This window comes from Etheostoma spectabile, chromosome 18 (genome assembly GCF_008692095.1).
Source record: "Etheostoma spectabile isolate EspeVRDwgs_2016 chromosome 18, UIUC_Espe_1.0, whole genome shotgun sequence".
Classification (NCBI taxonomy): Eukaryota; Metazoa; Chordata; class Actinopteri; order Perciformes; family Percidae; genus Etheostoma; species Etheostoma spectabile.
In genome coordinates, this window is record NC_045750.1 from 2,763,855 (window position 1) to 2,779,569 (window position 15,715).

Here is a 15,715-nt window from a genome sequence, read left to right on the forward strand (position 1 = left end):
GACGGTACATTATATGTTTGTAGGAAAGAAGAAAAAGTAACACTATAAAGTCCCCCACGGTTAACTTCCTCTGTCGTCTTCTTCGTCTTTTCAGGTGTGAAATACGTCAGTGTCACAAGTACACCCTGGGACCGGTCTATAAGAGATTCAAACCGCCTTCCCCTAACCTTAAAAGTCATTATGAGGAAGTGACATCGTCCTAATGTCAGGAAGTAGCTGCAGCGTCTCTCGACTAAAGAACTATTTTAGAAACAGTTGTGAGCATCAGAACGAGAGAGAGAAGAAGCAGAGACACAGAGAAGCACGATGGAAGAGTTCAAATGGATCAAAATGTCTTTATTTCTGATACTGCTGCTTACCTTTACAGGTAAGAAGACTTCTATCATATATATATATATATATATATATGGAAGGTACATTAAAAATCAGCCGTGTCATAATTATTAAATTTACTTTGAGTGTGAAATATTTTGTTAAGACAAATCTGTGTGTTCTTAACATGGTGAGTTTAGTGAAAACAAGGATAAAGAAATAATCTTCACACTAACTATGAACACAACATTTATTTTCTCTCATCTTCTTAACAGCAGCAGCTGGATATCTTCTCTCCTCCTCTGTCAGAGCTGGAGATGACGTCACGTTGCCTTGTGAACATGTGACAGACGGTCAGAGAACGTGTGACAGTACTACCTGGCTCTTCAGTGGTTCAGGGACAGCAGTGGCGCTGTTTGAACTCGGGAAGATTAAAGAAGACGCCAGAGTTAAACCAGACAGACTGAGTGTTATAGAGAAATGTTCTCTGGTTATAAAGAAGGTCACAGAGGAGGATGCTGGTCGTTACACCTGCAGACAGTTCAACACATCAGGACATCAACAAGGTCCAGATGCTAAAGTTGATCTGTCTGTTGTTACCAGTGAGTATTTACATCATAATGTTTTCAAATTGTCTTCTTTGAACAATATACTGTAACATTACAGTAATTCTGATGACAGTGATGAAGTTATTTTACTCTTGTTGTCTTTCTCTCCCAATATCTCCATCTTCACCAGTGACTGAACATCAGGACAGTGATGAGGTGACGTTACGCTGCTCTGTGTCCACATATGGACCATGTTCACACACAGTGAAGTGGCTGTTTAAGAGTCATGATGTGGATAAAGATAACCAAGATTTGAGGACATCCCAGTCTCCCTGCTCCTCCTCTGTGACCTTTCCTACTTCTCATTTTAGTTACACATCAAGGTATCAGCTCTTTAGGTGTGAAGTGACTGAAGGAGACAAAGTGCAGGAGTTTCCCTTCAGCCCTCAGTCCTCAGGTGAGAAACCAGCTGAGAACATGCTGAGCTGTTTAAAGTCACTTCAAACTGATGAGAATTAATACCTAAAATATTAGACTATTTGATGGAGTTTAAGTTTTAATGTTACATCACAACAGTGTGTTGAGCCGTGTTCATCTGTTCAGGTGGGGACACAACAACAACAACAACAACAACAGAATCAACAGAATCATTAACAACTGAGAGCAGCATTCAATCAGGAACCAGTGATGCTCCACCAGGACAACAAGGTATGACAACATGGTGACGTATCTTTATGTTACATCTCGGCTGCGAAATGAGGTTGAAAGCTTTGTAAGAACTGTGTGGCTTGAATTTGTTTTAACTTGTTGCAGATTGAGTTTTCATGGCAGGCAGTATTGTACCAAAAGTCATTTGATTTGGTTTAAATTCTAAATTGAATGTTTAAACATTGACATAAAATTTTCTTTTAGCTACATAATTTTGAACAGAGCAAAAACCTGCAGTCAAAATGCTTTAAATATTTCTAATATCTCGGCAGGTGTGTTGGTGTACATCATTGTGGCTTTGGTTTTAGTGGCACTCTTAATAACCATTGTGGCTGTCATCAGTTGGAAGAAAATGAAAGGTGAGAGAAAAGCTTAAATCTTTTAAAAAAGTAGGTTGTTTAAAAAACAACAACTAGAATTTCTTTTTGCAAGCTTACAGGTCAACCCGCTATTTTGTCATTACAGGAAACACAACACGGGAGAGTGACAATGTTGTGAGTTTAAAATCTATTCTTCACTATACATTTGAATTCTAAAGCTGAGAAAGGATAAGATTAGATGAACAGCGGGGGAGGCTGGGGGCAGTTGTAGCAACCTTTGGTTTGGATGTCATTAGTCAAAAACCTACAACGTGTATCTATCTTCTACTTGTTTACAGTCACTGAATGTCTTTTCAACCAATGTTAGTGTCCGAATATGCATTGAAACACTGGAAGTCTGCCCACTTCTAGGGGTAATTGTAACAGCACGCGTAAAACCTTCACATTAATACCAAGGACTACAATAAACTCCTTAAAGTATTGGGATATAGTTCAAACAATGTAACATACACTACCGGTCAAAAGTTTGGGGTCACTTAGAAATTTCCATTGCACTCCATTATAGACAGAATACCAGATGAGATCAGTTGCATTGCTTTTTTTAACCAGGGCAGCAGTTTTCAGATTACATTATGTGCTGACATAATTGCAAAAGGGTTCTCCAATGTTTTTCTAGTTAGTTTTTTTTTTATGATATCAGATTAGTGAACATAATGTGCCTTTGGAACGTTGAAAGAATGGCTGTGGATAATGGGCAATGTAGATATTACATTAAAGATCTGCCACCCACTCAGATCAGCTGGTATTCTGTCTATAACGGAGTGGTATGGAAATTTGTAAGTGACCCCAAACTTTTGACCGGTAGTGTATATTCAAAATATAACTCAAAACTTTACTATAAAAAAAACGTGCAGATTGTCTTGTTGTGATTATGCTCATACTGTATTCTTTAGTTTTTTTATGCTTCATTCTAATATTCATGCTCATCTTTTTATATTTTTCTTCTACCATAAAGGTCCAATGTTTAGGAATTTCTCTCGTCTAGCTTTGAGATCATAAATCGAAATCAGCTCTCTCGCGCCACGAAGTTCAAAGTTACAGCTACGGGGAGCCTTCACGCTTTAAAAAGCCGCTCTCTTGCTCTTTTCAATGTGCTTTTTCTTTTTCTGGGTGAGGAAGAAGAAGACTCCTGTTCCTGAAATTTGGATTTTGAATATGTGTGGTCCTCCATGTTTCCTTCTTCAAACTTACCCGTAACAACACCCGTTAGCGGCGTTAGCAGCACCTGTGAGTTTACCATGTGACAGCCAAATCGCGAAAGGCGGAGCAGGATATCCTGTATATCAAGATGGCGCATAAATACAGAGCGTCTACCCCAGTTCATGCAAATGGAAATGTAAAATTTCAAGTCAATAGGAATACTTGGAATTGATGGTAGTGGTAAATATTCATCAAAAAGGAAAAGTTAGTGAATGGGCAACACAGATTTTGATATTGAACAACTAAACACGTTACACACTGGACCTTTCAAATTTATGCTTAATGAAAGATTCTTTGTAAATAAAGTTGCCACTGGCAAATTGAACAAATAATTTCAGTTTATTTAAACGGTATGCTAATATAGGTACCAACAAGTATGAGACATCAGTTTGTCCGTTGGCAGGCAGGGAGGGATCATCACAGACCCTGGGCAGGTTTTTCATGGTTGTGTCTCGTTTCTGATTGGTGCAATTTGAGATGTTACATCACCCCTGGTCTCCCCTTCTGACTGTGTTGTATTACAGCAAAAGACGTATGCTGTATGTCTATTGTAAAAACTAAGTGATTGCGGCAGCAAAAGTCAAGGAGGTGATTGTGAGATGATGTAAAACGGGTCCCTAAGCTATTTTTTGCTTTGCTAATTGAGCCATAAACAACATAACAGTCCCTAAAGTGACAACAGAGTTTAATCAACGCCTCTCTGACGCAGTGTCAACAAAAACTGAACATTATCAGCTTCAGAGATGTTTGTGGTGGTTGTATTGGATTGCACATCAAGTCAAATTGAATTCATTCACTGGGCTGAAGTTGTAGATTTGAAAATGATTGAATACGCTTTTTGTCCAGGGGCTGACCTCAAACTCTGCAGCAACTCACTCTGCCCCAGAAACCAGTCAGGACACGGTGAGATCACACACACACACAACACCCAGTACAGTTACAACCAGTATGTGTGTCTAACACAAGAGTCTTGATCGTGTGAGAATGTGCAAGAAAGCCTAAAAAAAGGGAAGTTAGATGATGCAACTGTGTTTCATCAGAAGAGAACATGGGTGTAATCCCAGAAGTCAAACCACAATGAAAAGACTACTAGTCATGTTACAGTATGTTTAAGTCACTGAGCAGCCTTTGTGTTGTCTCCTCTGTGCAGACTGATCCTAAAGGTGGTGTTTCTTACGCCTCCATCAGCTACACCAACAAGACCAGCAGAGCCCAGGTCAGCTGCTGATTGGTTTCCCTTGTGATGTTAGTGAAGAAGAAAAAAAAAACTCACTTTGCTTTTGCATTGTGTTAACTGTGTCTCAATGTGTGCTGTGTTTGGTTGTGTTCTAATATGCCGTGTTGTAAAGTGCGATGATGATGTTATGTATGTTGTGTTTTACAGTTGGATAGCATTATCTGTTATCTTTTATAGTGGCATAGTGTGTTACGGACTTTCACAGCACACATTTTGACTTGTCATAGTAGGAAAAAGCACAGCTGAAATTGATAAAAGCAAATTATTTTTTTTGCGCAAATATCATTTTTGCTTGTGTTATAACGTTATGTTTCTTTTTGGTTTTTTTGTACTTTTCTGTACAGCAATTTAGTCAACTTTCTTTTTTTTTTAAGTGCTTAACAATAAAGTAACAAATAAGTTGGAACGATGGCTCTAGTCCATCAAGTGTCCCAGTGAGTGAGCGTGCACAACACCAGGGCCTCTCCTAAGGGGAATGCAGCCATCATTACTGGTTTTGATGGTTTTGTGTGCTTTTCCTACTATGACTCGTCAACATGTTTGTCGTGAAAAAGGTCTATTGTGGCGGGTACCGCCGTGCCATATTCTGTTGTGTAATTCATATTGCGCTGTTTCCTCCCAGGTTCGGCGTAAAAATGATGATGAAGCAGTGACCTACACAACCGTGAAAGCTTCCTCGGCTGATCCCAGTGACCTCTACGCTACCATCAACTAATCTGTCTGATCTGTCATCAGATATTTGCTAATCTCTGATGGATGATTGTGAAAATCTTCCTAGTCAGAAGGGCGTGTAGTAGGTTTACTAGTGTCGCCATGTAGAAAGGGGAAATAGTAATTTAACAAGTATATACTGTATGTAGTGCTTAAAAAGTAAATGAGTATGAGTAACATATGATATATTATGCTTGAAAAACTTGCTGTAATTAACTTTATTGTGCTCAGTGATGGATGTGCTGATCTAATTTTTGTCTTATATTACATATATTACCTGTAATAAGTTAATATGCAACAATTTATCAAGGGCAAGCAATTGTACTGATTGTCTCATGCTATTTTTTATTTTCACATTTTTTTCTGTTTAATTCCATCTGTTATTGTTTCATATGCAACAATTTATGCTTTGGATATTTTTATCAAAACATTCAAAGCCTCCTGAAAAAGGGGAGGATGTGAAATGACTTATTAAACAACTGAATAAGTCAAACTGGAAATTAAAACGTAAATCTGATTGAAACCAGTCACAAATTAGCCATAAGGAAGTTAAGCACTTAAGAATGAGAGAGAATGAAAAAGGATGAAAGTCACCATGAGGAAGTGACACCTTACTGATCACAGAAAGGAGTAGGCTATGTGGTAGCATGAATTTCTCTCTAGAAATGTACCGTGATCTCTTTATAGAACAATAATGTATGTTTTTTCTTTGTCAATTTAAAATAAATGTTGTTTTCCTCTAAGGTTTTGGAGGAAAAATATTTATTTTCAAAGATTTTTAAAAATATTAATCTGCAAAGTAACTATATCAAGGGGCCTACTATAGGCTACGAGTACTTCTGAATAGTACTAGGAGTGCAGTAGGCCAACTCGTAAACTACTTTCCACCTAGCACAAAAGATTGCGCCTTTTGGTGCCGCTTGGTTGGAAGCGGACCTTTATTTTGAAAAGTATTTCTCGAACCGGAAGAGCCTGTCCGTTGACCCAGAGTTGGTTTCCGTTGGCGGTGTGATGTTGGAAGGGTTGTGAATCTGGTGCTGAATTTTGCTACACAGTGGAGTGACACACTTTTCATACGGTCTATGGTGACAAACCACGACTGTACTTTTTGAAAATCATCTTTATTTAAACATAGGAGTGACTGAGAGCTGCTCGGTAAGTTTAACACGCAGAATGAACAGAGAAAAGGAAACGTTAGTGCGCTGTTAGCTTGCTAGCTAGCTAAGCTAACGTTTGCTCGGGTGTCAAATGTCGGCTGTAAACAAGAAAGCTAGCTAGACGTCTAGCTAAGCTAGCTAGCTCTCGCTATCACAGTATGTATAACTTGCTCATGTCGTTGTTTTGCTGATATATAGACAACAGAGACTTTACGTTACAAATACTAGCGTTTTTAATGTGATGTGTTAGCTTCCTACATGTTTAACTACATGTTAGCTTACGCCTGCTGTTTAGATTTCATGCCATTCAAGTTAGCATTGACGTACAGCTAGCCATGTGTTGTTAGCCAACCCCTCGGCTGTGCCCATGGTTTACATTTAGTTTACTCCTGTGTTAGATGTGAGTCTAGCAGCCGTCGACCATGAGTAACAGCCACCCTCTGCGTCCACTGGCCTCGGTGTCGGAGATCGACCACATCCACTTGTTGTCGGAGCAGCTGGGAGCCCTGGTGCTCGGCGAGGAGTACAGCGATGTTACCTTCGTCGTGGAGGGGAAGCGGTTCCCGGCGCACCGCGTCATCCTGGCAGCTCGCTGTCACTACTTCAGGTCGGTGTAAACCCCTGGCTCCTGTCACTTGTGTTAATTCTGTCAACCCTCCCCATCCCTTGTTAAACTCATCGTTATAAACACATTTGTTTATGACACTTCTACCAGCTGGTTGTGACTGTCCAAAGTTAAAACTGTGGAGAAATTTAGGAAATAATTGGTGGTTATTGAAAAAACATATATGACACGTTTTGTTTTTTCTGGATCCTTTTAGGGCCCTGCTGTATGGTGGGATGAAAGAGTCCCAGCCCCAGGCTGAAGTGAGTTTAGAGGAGACGCGGGCTGAAGCCTTTTCGATGCTGCTACACTACCTGTACACGGGCCGGGCCAGCCTCAGCTCTGCCCGGGAAGAGGTGCTGCTGGACTTCTTGGGCCTGGCTCACCGCTACGGCCTCCAGCCACTGGAGGACTCCACCTCAGAGTTCCTTCGGACCATCCTGCACACCAACAACGTCTGTCTGGTTTTTGACGTTGCCAGTCTGTACTCTCTGAGCGCGCTCAGTGCGGCATGCTGTGCTTATATGGACAGACACGCACCTGAAGTGTTGAATTCTGATGGCTTTCTCTTGCTCTCCAAGGTAAGAGGTTGCAAGATTACAGAATGGTGCATCCAGAGTTGTAATCAGTATTGCATCTGGTTCATTAAGGAGCCTTTATTATATTAGAATGATCTGTGCAGAATGCATCTTGTGGTGCCTTTTGGTTTCTATCATACAGTTCAACAGAGATCAGCCTTTAATGCAGGTGTGGATGAAACCCCAGCCTCTTAAGACACAGCAAATTTCACTTGATGTAACTTCAGCTAAGCTAGGGACACAGAATCAGTCCCATAAACATGAATAATTCACACCTGAAATGGTCAGAGCCTAAAGTAATCTTGAAAGTCCCTATTTTTCTGTCCAACAGTAAAGAAAACAAAGTGGTATGAAATACAGGAAAACAAGCAAGTACTCATAACTAACAAAACTAGGATCACTTTATGTTTGGTATTTCTACATATCACCTGTTTGCAGACTGCTCTGCTGACTGTGGTAAGGCGGGACTCGTTTGCTGCCAGTGAGAAGGAGATCTTCCAGGCCCTGAGCCGTTGGTGCCGGCAGCATGAGGAGGGAGTCGACACCCAGGAAGTGATGTCAGCAGTGCGGCTTCCGCTCATGACTCTGACGGAGATGCTGAATGTGGTGCGACCGTCCGGCCTGCTGAGCCCAGATGACCTGCTGGATGCCATCAAGACCCGCTCTGAGAGCCGCAACATGGACCTTAACTACCGTGGCATGCTCAGTCAGTGCTTTTACTCTTCCGTCTGCTTACTATTATTAACTATTAGGAATCATATAAAATATCAAATATTTTGTATCCTTGTTTTTCATATATCACCTGTGTATTTCATGTATTCATTTGCACATACTTTTTTTTTCTTTTTCTTCTTGGGCTTCAGTCCCAGAGGAGAACATTGCCACCATGAAGTATGGAGCTCAGGTGGTGAAAGGCGAGCTGAAGTCTGCGCTTCTGGACGGAGACACACAGAACTACGACCTGGACCACGGCTTCTCCAGACATCCCATCGAGGATGACTGCCGGGCCGGGATTCAGGTCAAACTGGGCCAGTCATCCATCATCAACCACATCCGCTTGCTGCTGTGGGACAGAGACAGTCGGTAAGACAGGCTTGTCTCACTCTGTTAAAACAAACCAAAAGGAAGTGACAAACTGTCTTAGCAAGGTGATAAGAGGGCGTATCTGTTTTGTGTGTGTATTAATTCTTAATCTGACCAAAAGCCCTCCCTTGTTAACTGTAAAGCAGGAGATTGGGTGCCAGTTCACCTGTCTGGGAGGCTCAGACATACTTTCCGCATGTTGTGGACCGCTGCAGACTGCTTCAGTTGCGCAGCCACGATGTAGCATGCACTGATGTAGCATTCACTGATGTGGACACATGCAGCCACTTTCTAGGAAACGCTTGCACGTCCGCTCGGACCGGCACAGGTCTGCAGCAGACCGCTGAGCCTGGCATACTCTGTGTTCTGGATGACGGATTTGCATGTGCGCTGCTGAGAACCCATTATTGGGACTCCTTTAAGACTTTCTCTTGTCTAGGAAATGTTCTTATAGGCTTGTAATTTTAACGTGGTTATTCTGTTTTTTGGTTATCCGGGCACCTTTATTAAGAAACTAAGTTCTTTAGTATGTGGCACAGTGGCTTGCTGCTCCTGAAATTAGAAAAGTTTAATTGTTTTTTACATTTAAAGTGTTTGTGTTTTTACGTCATTTAGTTTCTGCTTTTTATTTAACCTCATTATACATCTCTTTATTTCATGGCACACTGAGTTTGAGTTTGTGTAATGATTTCTAATGTCATTGTTGATTATTTAAGGTCTTATTCCTACTACATCGAGGTATCTATGGACGAGCTGGACTGGGTGCGTGTTGTGGACCATTCAAAGTACCTCTGCCGCTCTTGGCAGGAACTCTTCTTCACGCCGCGAGTTTGCAGGTAAACTAAACAAGGTTATTTGGCTCCCAGTTTAGTTGATAACCCTTTGCCTGAGCTGTTGTGGAAAAGTTGACTTTGTAGCATTTCCTGCATGTTCACCCTGCTGATTTACAAGAAACCAGCATTCATAAACAAGAAACACATGTACTCAAAAGAAGTTCTGCAAGGTGGCAGAGAACCAAAGGCTGGAGATGTTGGTGGCAGGACGAGTCAAAACAAATCCCCGTAATTTTTGCCAAGCACAAAGGGCTCGTCTGGGCTCTTTGCCATAACTTGCCTTAGCCTGGCAAACATACCAATTAGTTTGTTTTGAGGTTGTTGCCTGTAGATGATTTGGATTACATTGTCAGTGTTTCTAACCACGCTGGCGTTTGCTCGGCAGGGGACAAAGAAGCATATTTTCAAACATTTCAGTACAGTAATTTGGTGCCTTCTGAAGACAAAAAGCCCTGTTTCACCTTGTTCAATCAAAGTTGAGGTTGGAGACACTTAGGTGTGTGTGTGTGTGTGTGTGTGTGGTGGTGTGTGTGTGTGTGTGTGTGTGTGTGTGTGTGTGTGTGTGTGTGTGTGTGTTGTTGTGTGTGTGTGTGTGTGTGTGTGTGTGTGTGTGTGTGTGTGTGTGTGTGGTGTGTGTGTGTGTGAAGCTTGCCCAAAAGCATGCAAATATGGTGCTGCACCGTCATACTTACACAACCAACCCCCTCTGGACGCACCTTCCCAACTTTTTCACTCCCTATACCAATATCTTGGCTTTGGGTATCAGCAGATAGCGAGTACCAATCAGATACCACAGTTTAATTATTAATAAGCTGTGTTGCTCACTGTGTGGGAGTTACTGGAATCATTCTTTTAGGTGTATGGCAGCATCAGGCTTGACATTGCTTTCCTAACTTTGTAAAACAAATTGTAACAAATAAATACAGATATACATTTACAGAATTATTTTTTAAATTAAAATAATATATTGTGCACCAGCAACTAAGTAAAACATCTTCAATGTAAACAGGAATAACAATTTTAAATCTAAATCTTTTAAATGCAGCAAGCAATTGGCCAAATTCTAAACAGGAATTAAAATGATATAGTTTGTATACAAACATAGAATTGAATTGAATAGAACAGGCCGATTGTCACAATATCCGATCCAGCTATTTCAGTCCGTATCAGCCCGAGATCCCATATTAGTATCGGTGCATCTTTACAAACAGCCAACTACCCACTCAATGTTCTACTTTCAAAGAATTGTATTTGACCCTAAAACAATTACAGATATACAACAGTCAGTTGTCAGTTCATTAGGTACACAAGCTAAAACTAACGCAAAAGTCTTGCAATAAATGCTGCCTTCGTGATGTTGCTCTTTGTGTCTCAGGTACATTCGCATTGTGGGAACACACAACACCGTCAACAAGGTCTTCCACCTCGTAGCTTTTGAATGCATGTTCACCAACCGCTCATTTACCCTGGAAAATGGCCTTTTGGGTAAGTTGCAGACACAGAAACTTTTCTTTAAAAGTTTCAAACATTCAATTTACATTTGTCTGATATTTCATCCCTGCTTTACTCTGGGTTGCTTGTAAATTCTGATATAGGAAGTTTAAGTGTACTCTTTTTTTTAATCTGTGTTTTATTCAGGCTAAAAGCAGTCAGCTAGATTTCTTACATACAAACAAGTGCAGATCTGAACAGAACAAGTCTATAACCCTACCCTGCACTTAATGTCTGCAGTGCCCAGTGAGAACGTGGCAACCATTGCATCGTGTGCCAGTGTCATTGAAGGTGTGAGCCGTAGCAGGAATGCCTTGCTCAACGGCGACACACGCAACTACGACTGGGACTCTGGCTACACCTGCCATCAGCTGGGCTCTGGGGCAATCGTCATCCAGCTGGCTCAGCCCTACTCCATTGGATCCTTGAGGTAGACATCTGGCCACATCAATGACTCTATAGAGTACGGTACAAAAACTCATGAGCTCATATTGCAGTTAATTTGAAGCTACAGCCTTAAATAGTGTTGACATCTTGTATAAAGTGATCATGAATATGGCTGGGTAAAAAAAAAAAATCTATTTTCCGATTCAAATTGATCTTCATTTGAGTGATTTGATATTGATTAATGAAGTCTTGAAAATTATCTTTTAAAGCTAAGAGACCTGTGTGACAATACTGTCCTAAAGGTGCAGTGCGTGATGCTGTGCAAAGATGGTTGATATTTAAACTTGACTACCAAACAAATACAACCCCCCCTTCAAAAGCTCTGCCTCCCCAGATTCATGGACAGATAACTACTGGCCGGCCGGCCCATTCACATGCTGCCCCCCCCCCTACCTTCAACTGTGGCCGCCTGTTGCTGCTATGCTGTAATGCTCGTGCACTCCTTTCTCTATGTTTCCCATTTCCACGGCCAGGGCGGTGGATTAACACCGGAGGAAAATACAGTTTAACTGCAGCTGTTAATTGACGACGCCACGCATAATCATATTAATTTATGGAAGAGTCCAATACAGTCTGACTCAAGATATTCCTTTGGTGCTGGCTAAAACCTCTTTAAGAGGCGCCAAATCTTTCTCTATGCAGTGAGTGATTGAGAGAGAGAGAGAGTGAGGGAGAGAGACTATAGAGTTGCACTTTATGCATTAATGTAACTGCTTGGGGATCAATCCTTAATGTAAACATTAATATATATATCATTTAGACAGGTGAGGGTTCCTTGTACAATTTACAGCATTACTTCTCTGAGAATGTCTTTCATAGCATGACAAAATTGGCATTATAGCTGAAATATCCCTAATTGAATCAATATTGAATAGAATCAGGACCTTGTGAAGACCGTTAGGTTCAAAACAGGTAAATAGTGTTAATTGTTAGTTCCTTAATGTCCTCTCCCTGTTCAGGCTGCTGCTGTGGGACTGTGATGAGCGCTCCTACAGTTATTACATTGAAGTCTCCACCAACCAGCAGCAGTGGACCAAGGTGGTCGACCGCACCAGGGTACCATGCCGGTGAGGCTCCCATTTCCTCTTCTGTCACTTCCTTCCTTTACCACACTGTTGCTTTTTCCTGTTAACCCATTCCTTGCACACAGGTGTCCTGTTCGGAAGCTTTAGCCACATGTTCCTCGCTGAGGAGGAGCAGGCGTGTCTGAAAATCCCTTTCTTTAGAAGACATGATTAAAATACCTGGTCATATTCCAAAAGATTTTTGGCACATGTGCTCTTAAATAGCTGTTGCTCTTGTAGGTAGGTAGACAACATTTAAAGCTTAAAGGAGCAAAAACAGTCCAGATTTAATGCTAAAATGTTAACAAACTTCCATGTAAAAAAAGAAATCAAGGCCAGGTCAGGAAACCATAATCATAACAGACATAAATGTTGTAAACAGAAACATGTAAACTGTGATACAATCCTAATGTGTCTATTATTTATTTATTTTGTGATGTTTTTTTGCCGCCCTCTCTAACAGATCATGGCAGACATTGAAGTTTGATAAGCAGCCCGCTTCCTTCATCCGTATTGTTGGGACTCACAACACTGCTAATGAGGTGAGAACACAGCTGCTCATTGGGCTTTTTTGTATTGTAATGTTATAGGACACATAAAAATCATACGCTTAACTAAATCTGCGTTAATTAGAGCTGGGCAATATCGAGAAAATATGAATATATAAAATATTGTTTTACAGAGTACCTTGATATCAATATTATAGGGTTGGTGCTTTCACAAAACCTTTACAAATTTACACACATATTTTTGATTATTAACGACTAAGTGGGTAAAGGCAAATAATGAACAGCTAAAACAGTCTGGTAAGTTCAACAAAGTACATGACTTTACTGTAATGTAGCCTTTAAACCAGAAAAAAAACACTTGTCATTTCACAGTATTACAATATCCAACATTTAAGATGATATCTAGCATATATATATATAATATATATATATATATATATATATATATATATATATATATATATATATAGCCCAGTTAAAAACCACTGTGTATGTAAACTGATGATGTTACATCACAATTAGTTGTTAAAGTAAATTAACTTCCAACCACAAGCTGACTTCATAAACCGTGATTTGTCCTGTTAGTTTTTGACTCTGATGTCTCTTTAGGTTTTCCACTGTGTTCACTTCGAGTGTCCCGCCCAGCTGGACACCGACGTTAAGGAGGGCAGCCCGGGCCAGGACGCTCCTGATTCTGAGTCCGCCTCCCTGCAGCCGCGACCCTATCGATCTTCACGCGTACACGGCCTGCTGCCCTCCCAGCCCTCACCCCCCTCGTCTTATTCCTCACAGTCCCATCATTAAGGGCGCCATCCTTGGAAGGTGTTGAGAGGAAGGGAGACCTCGGAATGCCATTTTGCACAGCCTCCATCCTCCAGACTGCACTGCTGCAACGCTGCTAAAGGCGATCGTGTCATTGTCATAACCCATGGTCCTTCTGTCATAAGTGCAACATTAGAGACTGGTGTATCAGTAGCAGCAGCGTTTAGAGCTCCGTCTTCCCAATTCGGATACAGGTTAGGTGTTGCATCCACTGGCTCATACACTTTTGTGAAGGTACTTTTTAGCTACTAAGACCCAAGTTTTTCCCTTCAAAGTGAAATCTATACTTCTCCAAAGAGAAGTGTGTGTGTGTGTGTCTGTGTGTCTGTGTCTGTGTGTGTGTGTGTCTGTGTGTGTGAGAGAGAGAGGGAGAGAGAGATATTTCCAAAAGAGAAGGATTTTATTCTTGAACCAACTATTTTTTTAAGAAACTGTCTTAAAATGACTCTACTCCCTTTTGTTACCATCAAGCTAACAGAGTAGCAATCGACTATTTTTCCAAGTTTTGAATTCTATTCTTCAAAGGTTTGCCAAAGCTGTGGCGCTAATGCATTCTGTGGCATTTATATGCAATTTGCACTTAATCCAGTTATGCATTTGCATATTAATTAATGGCTTTTGAGTATTTGTTGACAGGCTTTCACACCCAAAACCAAAATCTGTGGTCCTTATCTGGTGTGACTTTTTGATAGATAAAATCCAAGGCTCAAGACAAACCTTGCTAAAATTAAACTTGAGTTAAAGTGTCTTCATTTAGTATTTAAAGCACTGGAAAAGCTTAGCACAAAGGATTGGGAAAATCAGTTAGGTTATGTAATTTGGAGCTGTGGGGCCCGGACTAAATTATGAATGAGCTAGGGCTGCAAGGAAAAAAAAAAAAAAAGTTTATATACAGTACACACACATGAGCAGCTGCTAATGGCACTTTACTCACATAGACAGAAATAAAGGTCGCAGCTTGGGTCTTCTAACTGAGGAACAGTACTGGAATGTGGGATTTGGTAACTTTCTGTTTGTACGTGTAATTAATTTAAACACTTCTCACTCTTGGATCTGTCAGGTTCAAGCTGTTTTTGTGTGTGTTTTGTTTTTGGAGGTTTTTAATTTAAGCTATCAGTGCTGTGGTTCATGTTTGTTTGTGTCCTGATGTTGCACTTTTGAGTTTGTCTTGAAAAACGTTTTTTTAAACATTTTATTTAATGTAAAACAACCTGTAATACCTTACTACCTTAGGTGACCCGCTGATGTTGTATAACCATTTTTTTGTCATCCCCATCTACATTTTAAGAGCACCCATCGTTGTATAGTTGGATAAAGTCTTCCTTAATAACTAAAGAGAACTGAAATAGGGCTTTGTTCAGGTTATATTGAGATAACACACTCCACCCCATCTACCTTTATGTATGTGTATAGTTTTACTTGAGATATATATATTATATATATATATATAGAGAGAGAGAGAGAGAGAGATATTAGTTTTGACTATTAACATGTGATTGCATTTCACTGCCTCTTGTCCAATACATTGCCTGTAAAAAATGTGATTATGGAAACAACCAACATTGTTTATTAATGTACATCTTTGTGAGGTCACACCCGTCGGCTTGCCTGAATCGCTGCTGTTAAACACAGTGGTGTTCTTTGGTACAAGCAATACAGTGATCTCTATCTTCTGTTTAATCGTTAAAGCTTCTGTTACAGACAACAGTGGTGATTGATCAGTCAACATGTATTCATCATGCTCTAGGCACTGATGCCCCGGCAGCTCTTTAGAAAAACGTTGATGTGTAATGCTGCCTAAGGAGCTGTTTTACTGTCATGAAAACATTTAATAATATCTAATTTTGAAGCTCATTGTATTTTTGTCTTGTTTTGTGTTTGTCAAACAATTGCCTTGTCTGTCCCAGACTGTAAGAACAGCAACTAAGTGGTTTCAACCAGAACAGTGGGACAGAAAAAAAGAGTAGCAGTAGAAGAGAGGTGATGAGGGCATTATTATTATCTATTTAAACAGAAAAGATTACATGTTAA

General features: G+C 40.5%; 2 protein-coding genes across 2 annotated transcripts; both read left to right on the plus strand.

Moving 5' to 3' along the window:
• Positions 1-204: 204 nt before the first annotated feature.
• On the plus strand, positions 205-5,834 carry LOC116706117 (uncharacterized). Its single transcript, XM_032542763.1, has 9 exons — positions 205-367; positions 588-914; positions 1,051-1,317; positions 1,464-1,568; positions 1,841-1,927; positions 2,034-2,062; positions 3,995-4,051; positions 4,299-4,364; positions 5,008-5,834. Exons 1-9 carry the CDS (start codon positions 307-309, stop codon positions 5,098-5,100), a joined length of 1,092 nt encoding a protein of 363 aa, XP_032398654.1. The 5' UTR covers positions 205-306; the 3' UTR covers positions 5,101-5,834.
• Positions 5,835-6,068: 234 nt separating this feature from the next.
• btbd9 (BTB (POZ) domain containing 9) lies at positions 6,069-15,538 on the plus strand. Its single transcript, XM_032542744.1, has 11 exons — positions 6,069-6,251; positions 6,652-6,860; positions 7,075-7,438; positions 7,874-8,141; positions 8,299-8,518; positions 9,235-9,354; positions 10,727-10,836; positions 11,083-11,272; positions 12,249-12,356; positions 12,817-12,895; positions 13,472-15,538. Exons 2-11 carry the CDS (start codon positions 6,676-6,678, stop codon positions 13,664-13,666), a joined length of 1,839 nt encoding a protein of 612 aa, XP_032398635.1. The 5' UTR covers positions 6,069-6,251; positions 6,652-6,675; the 3' UTR covers positions 13,667-15,538.
• Positions 15,539-15,715: the final 177 nt, after the last annotated feature.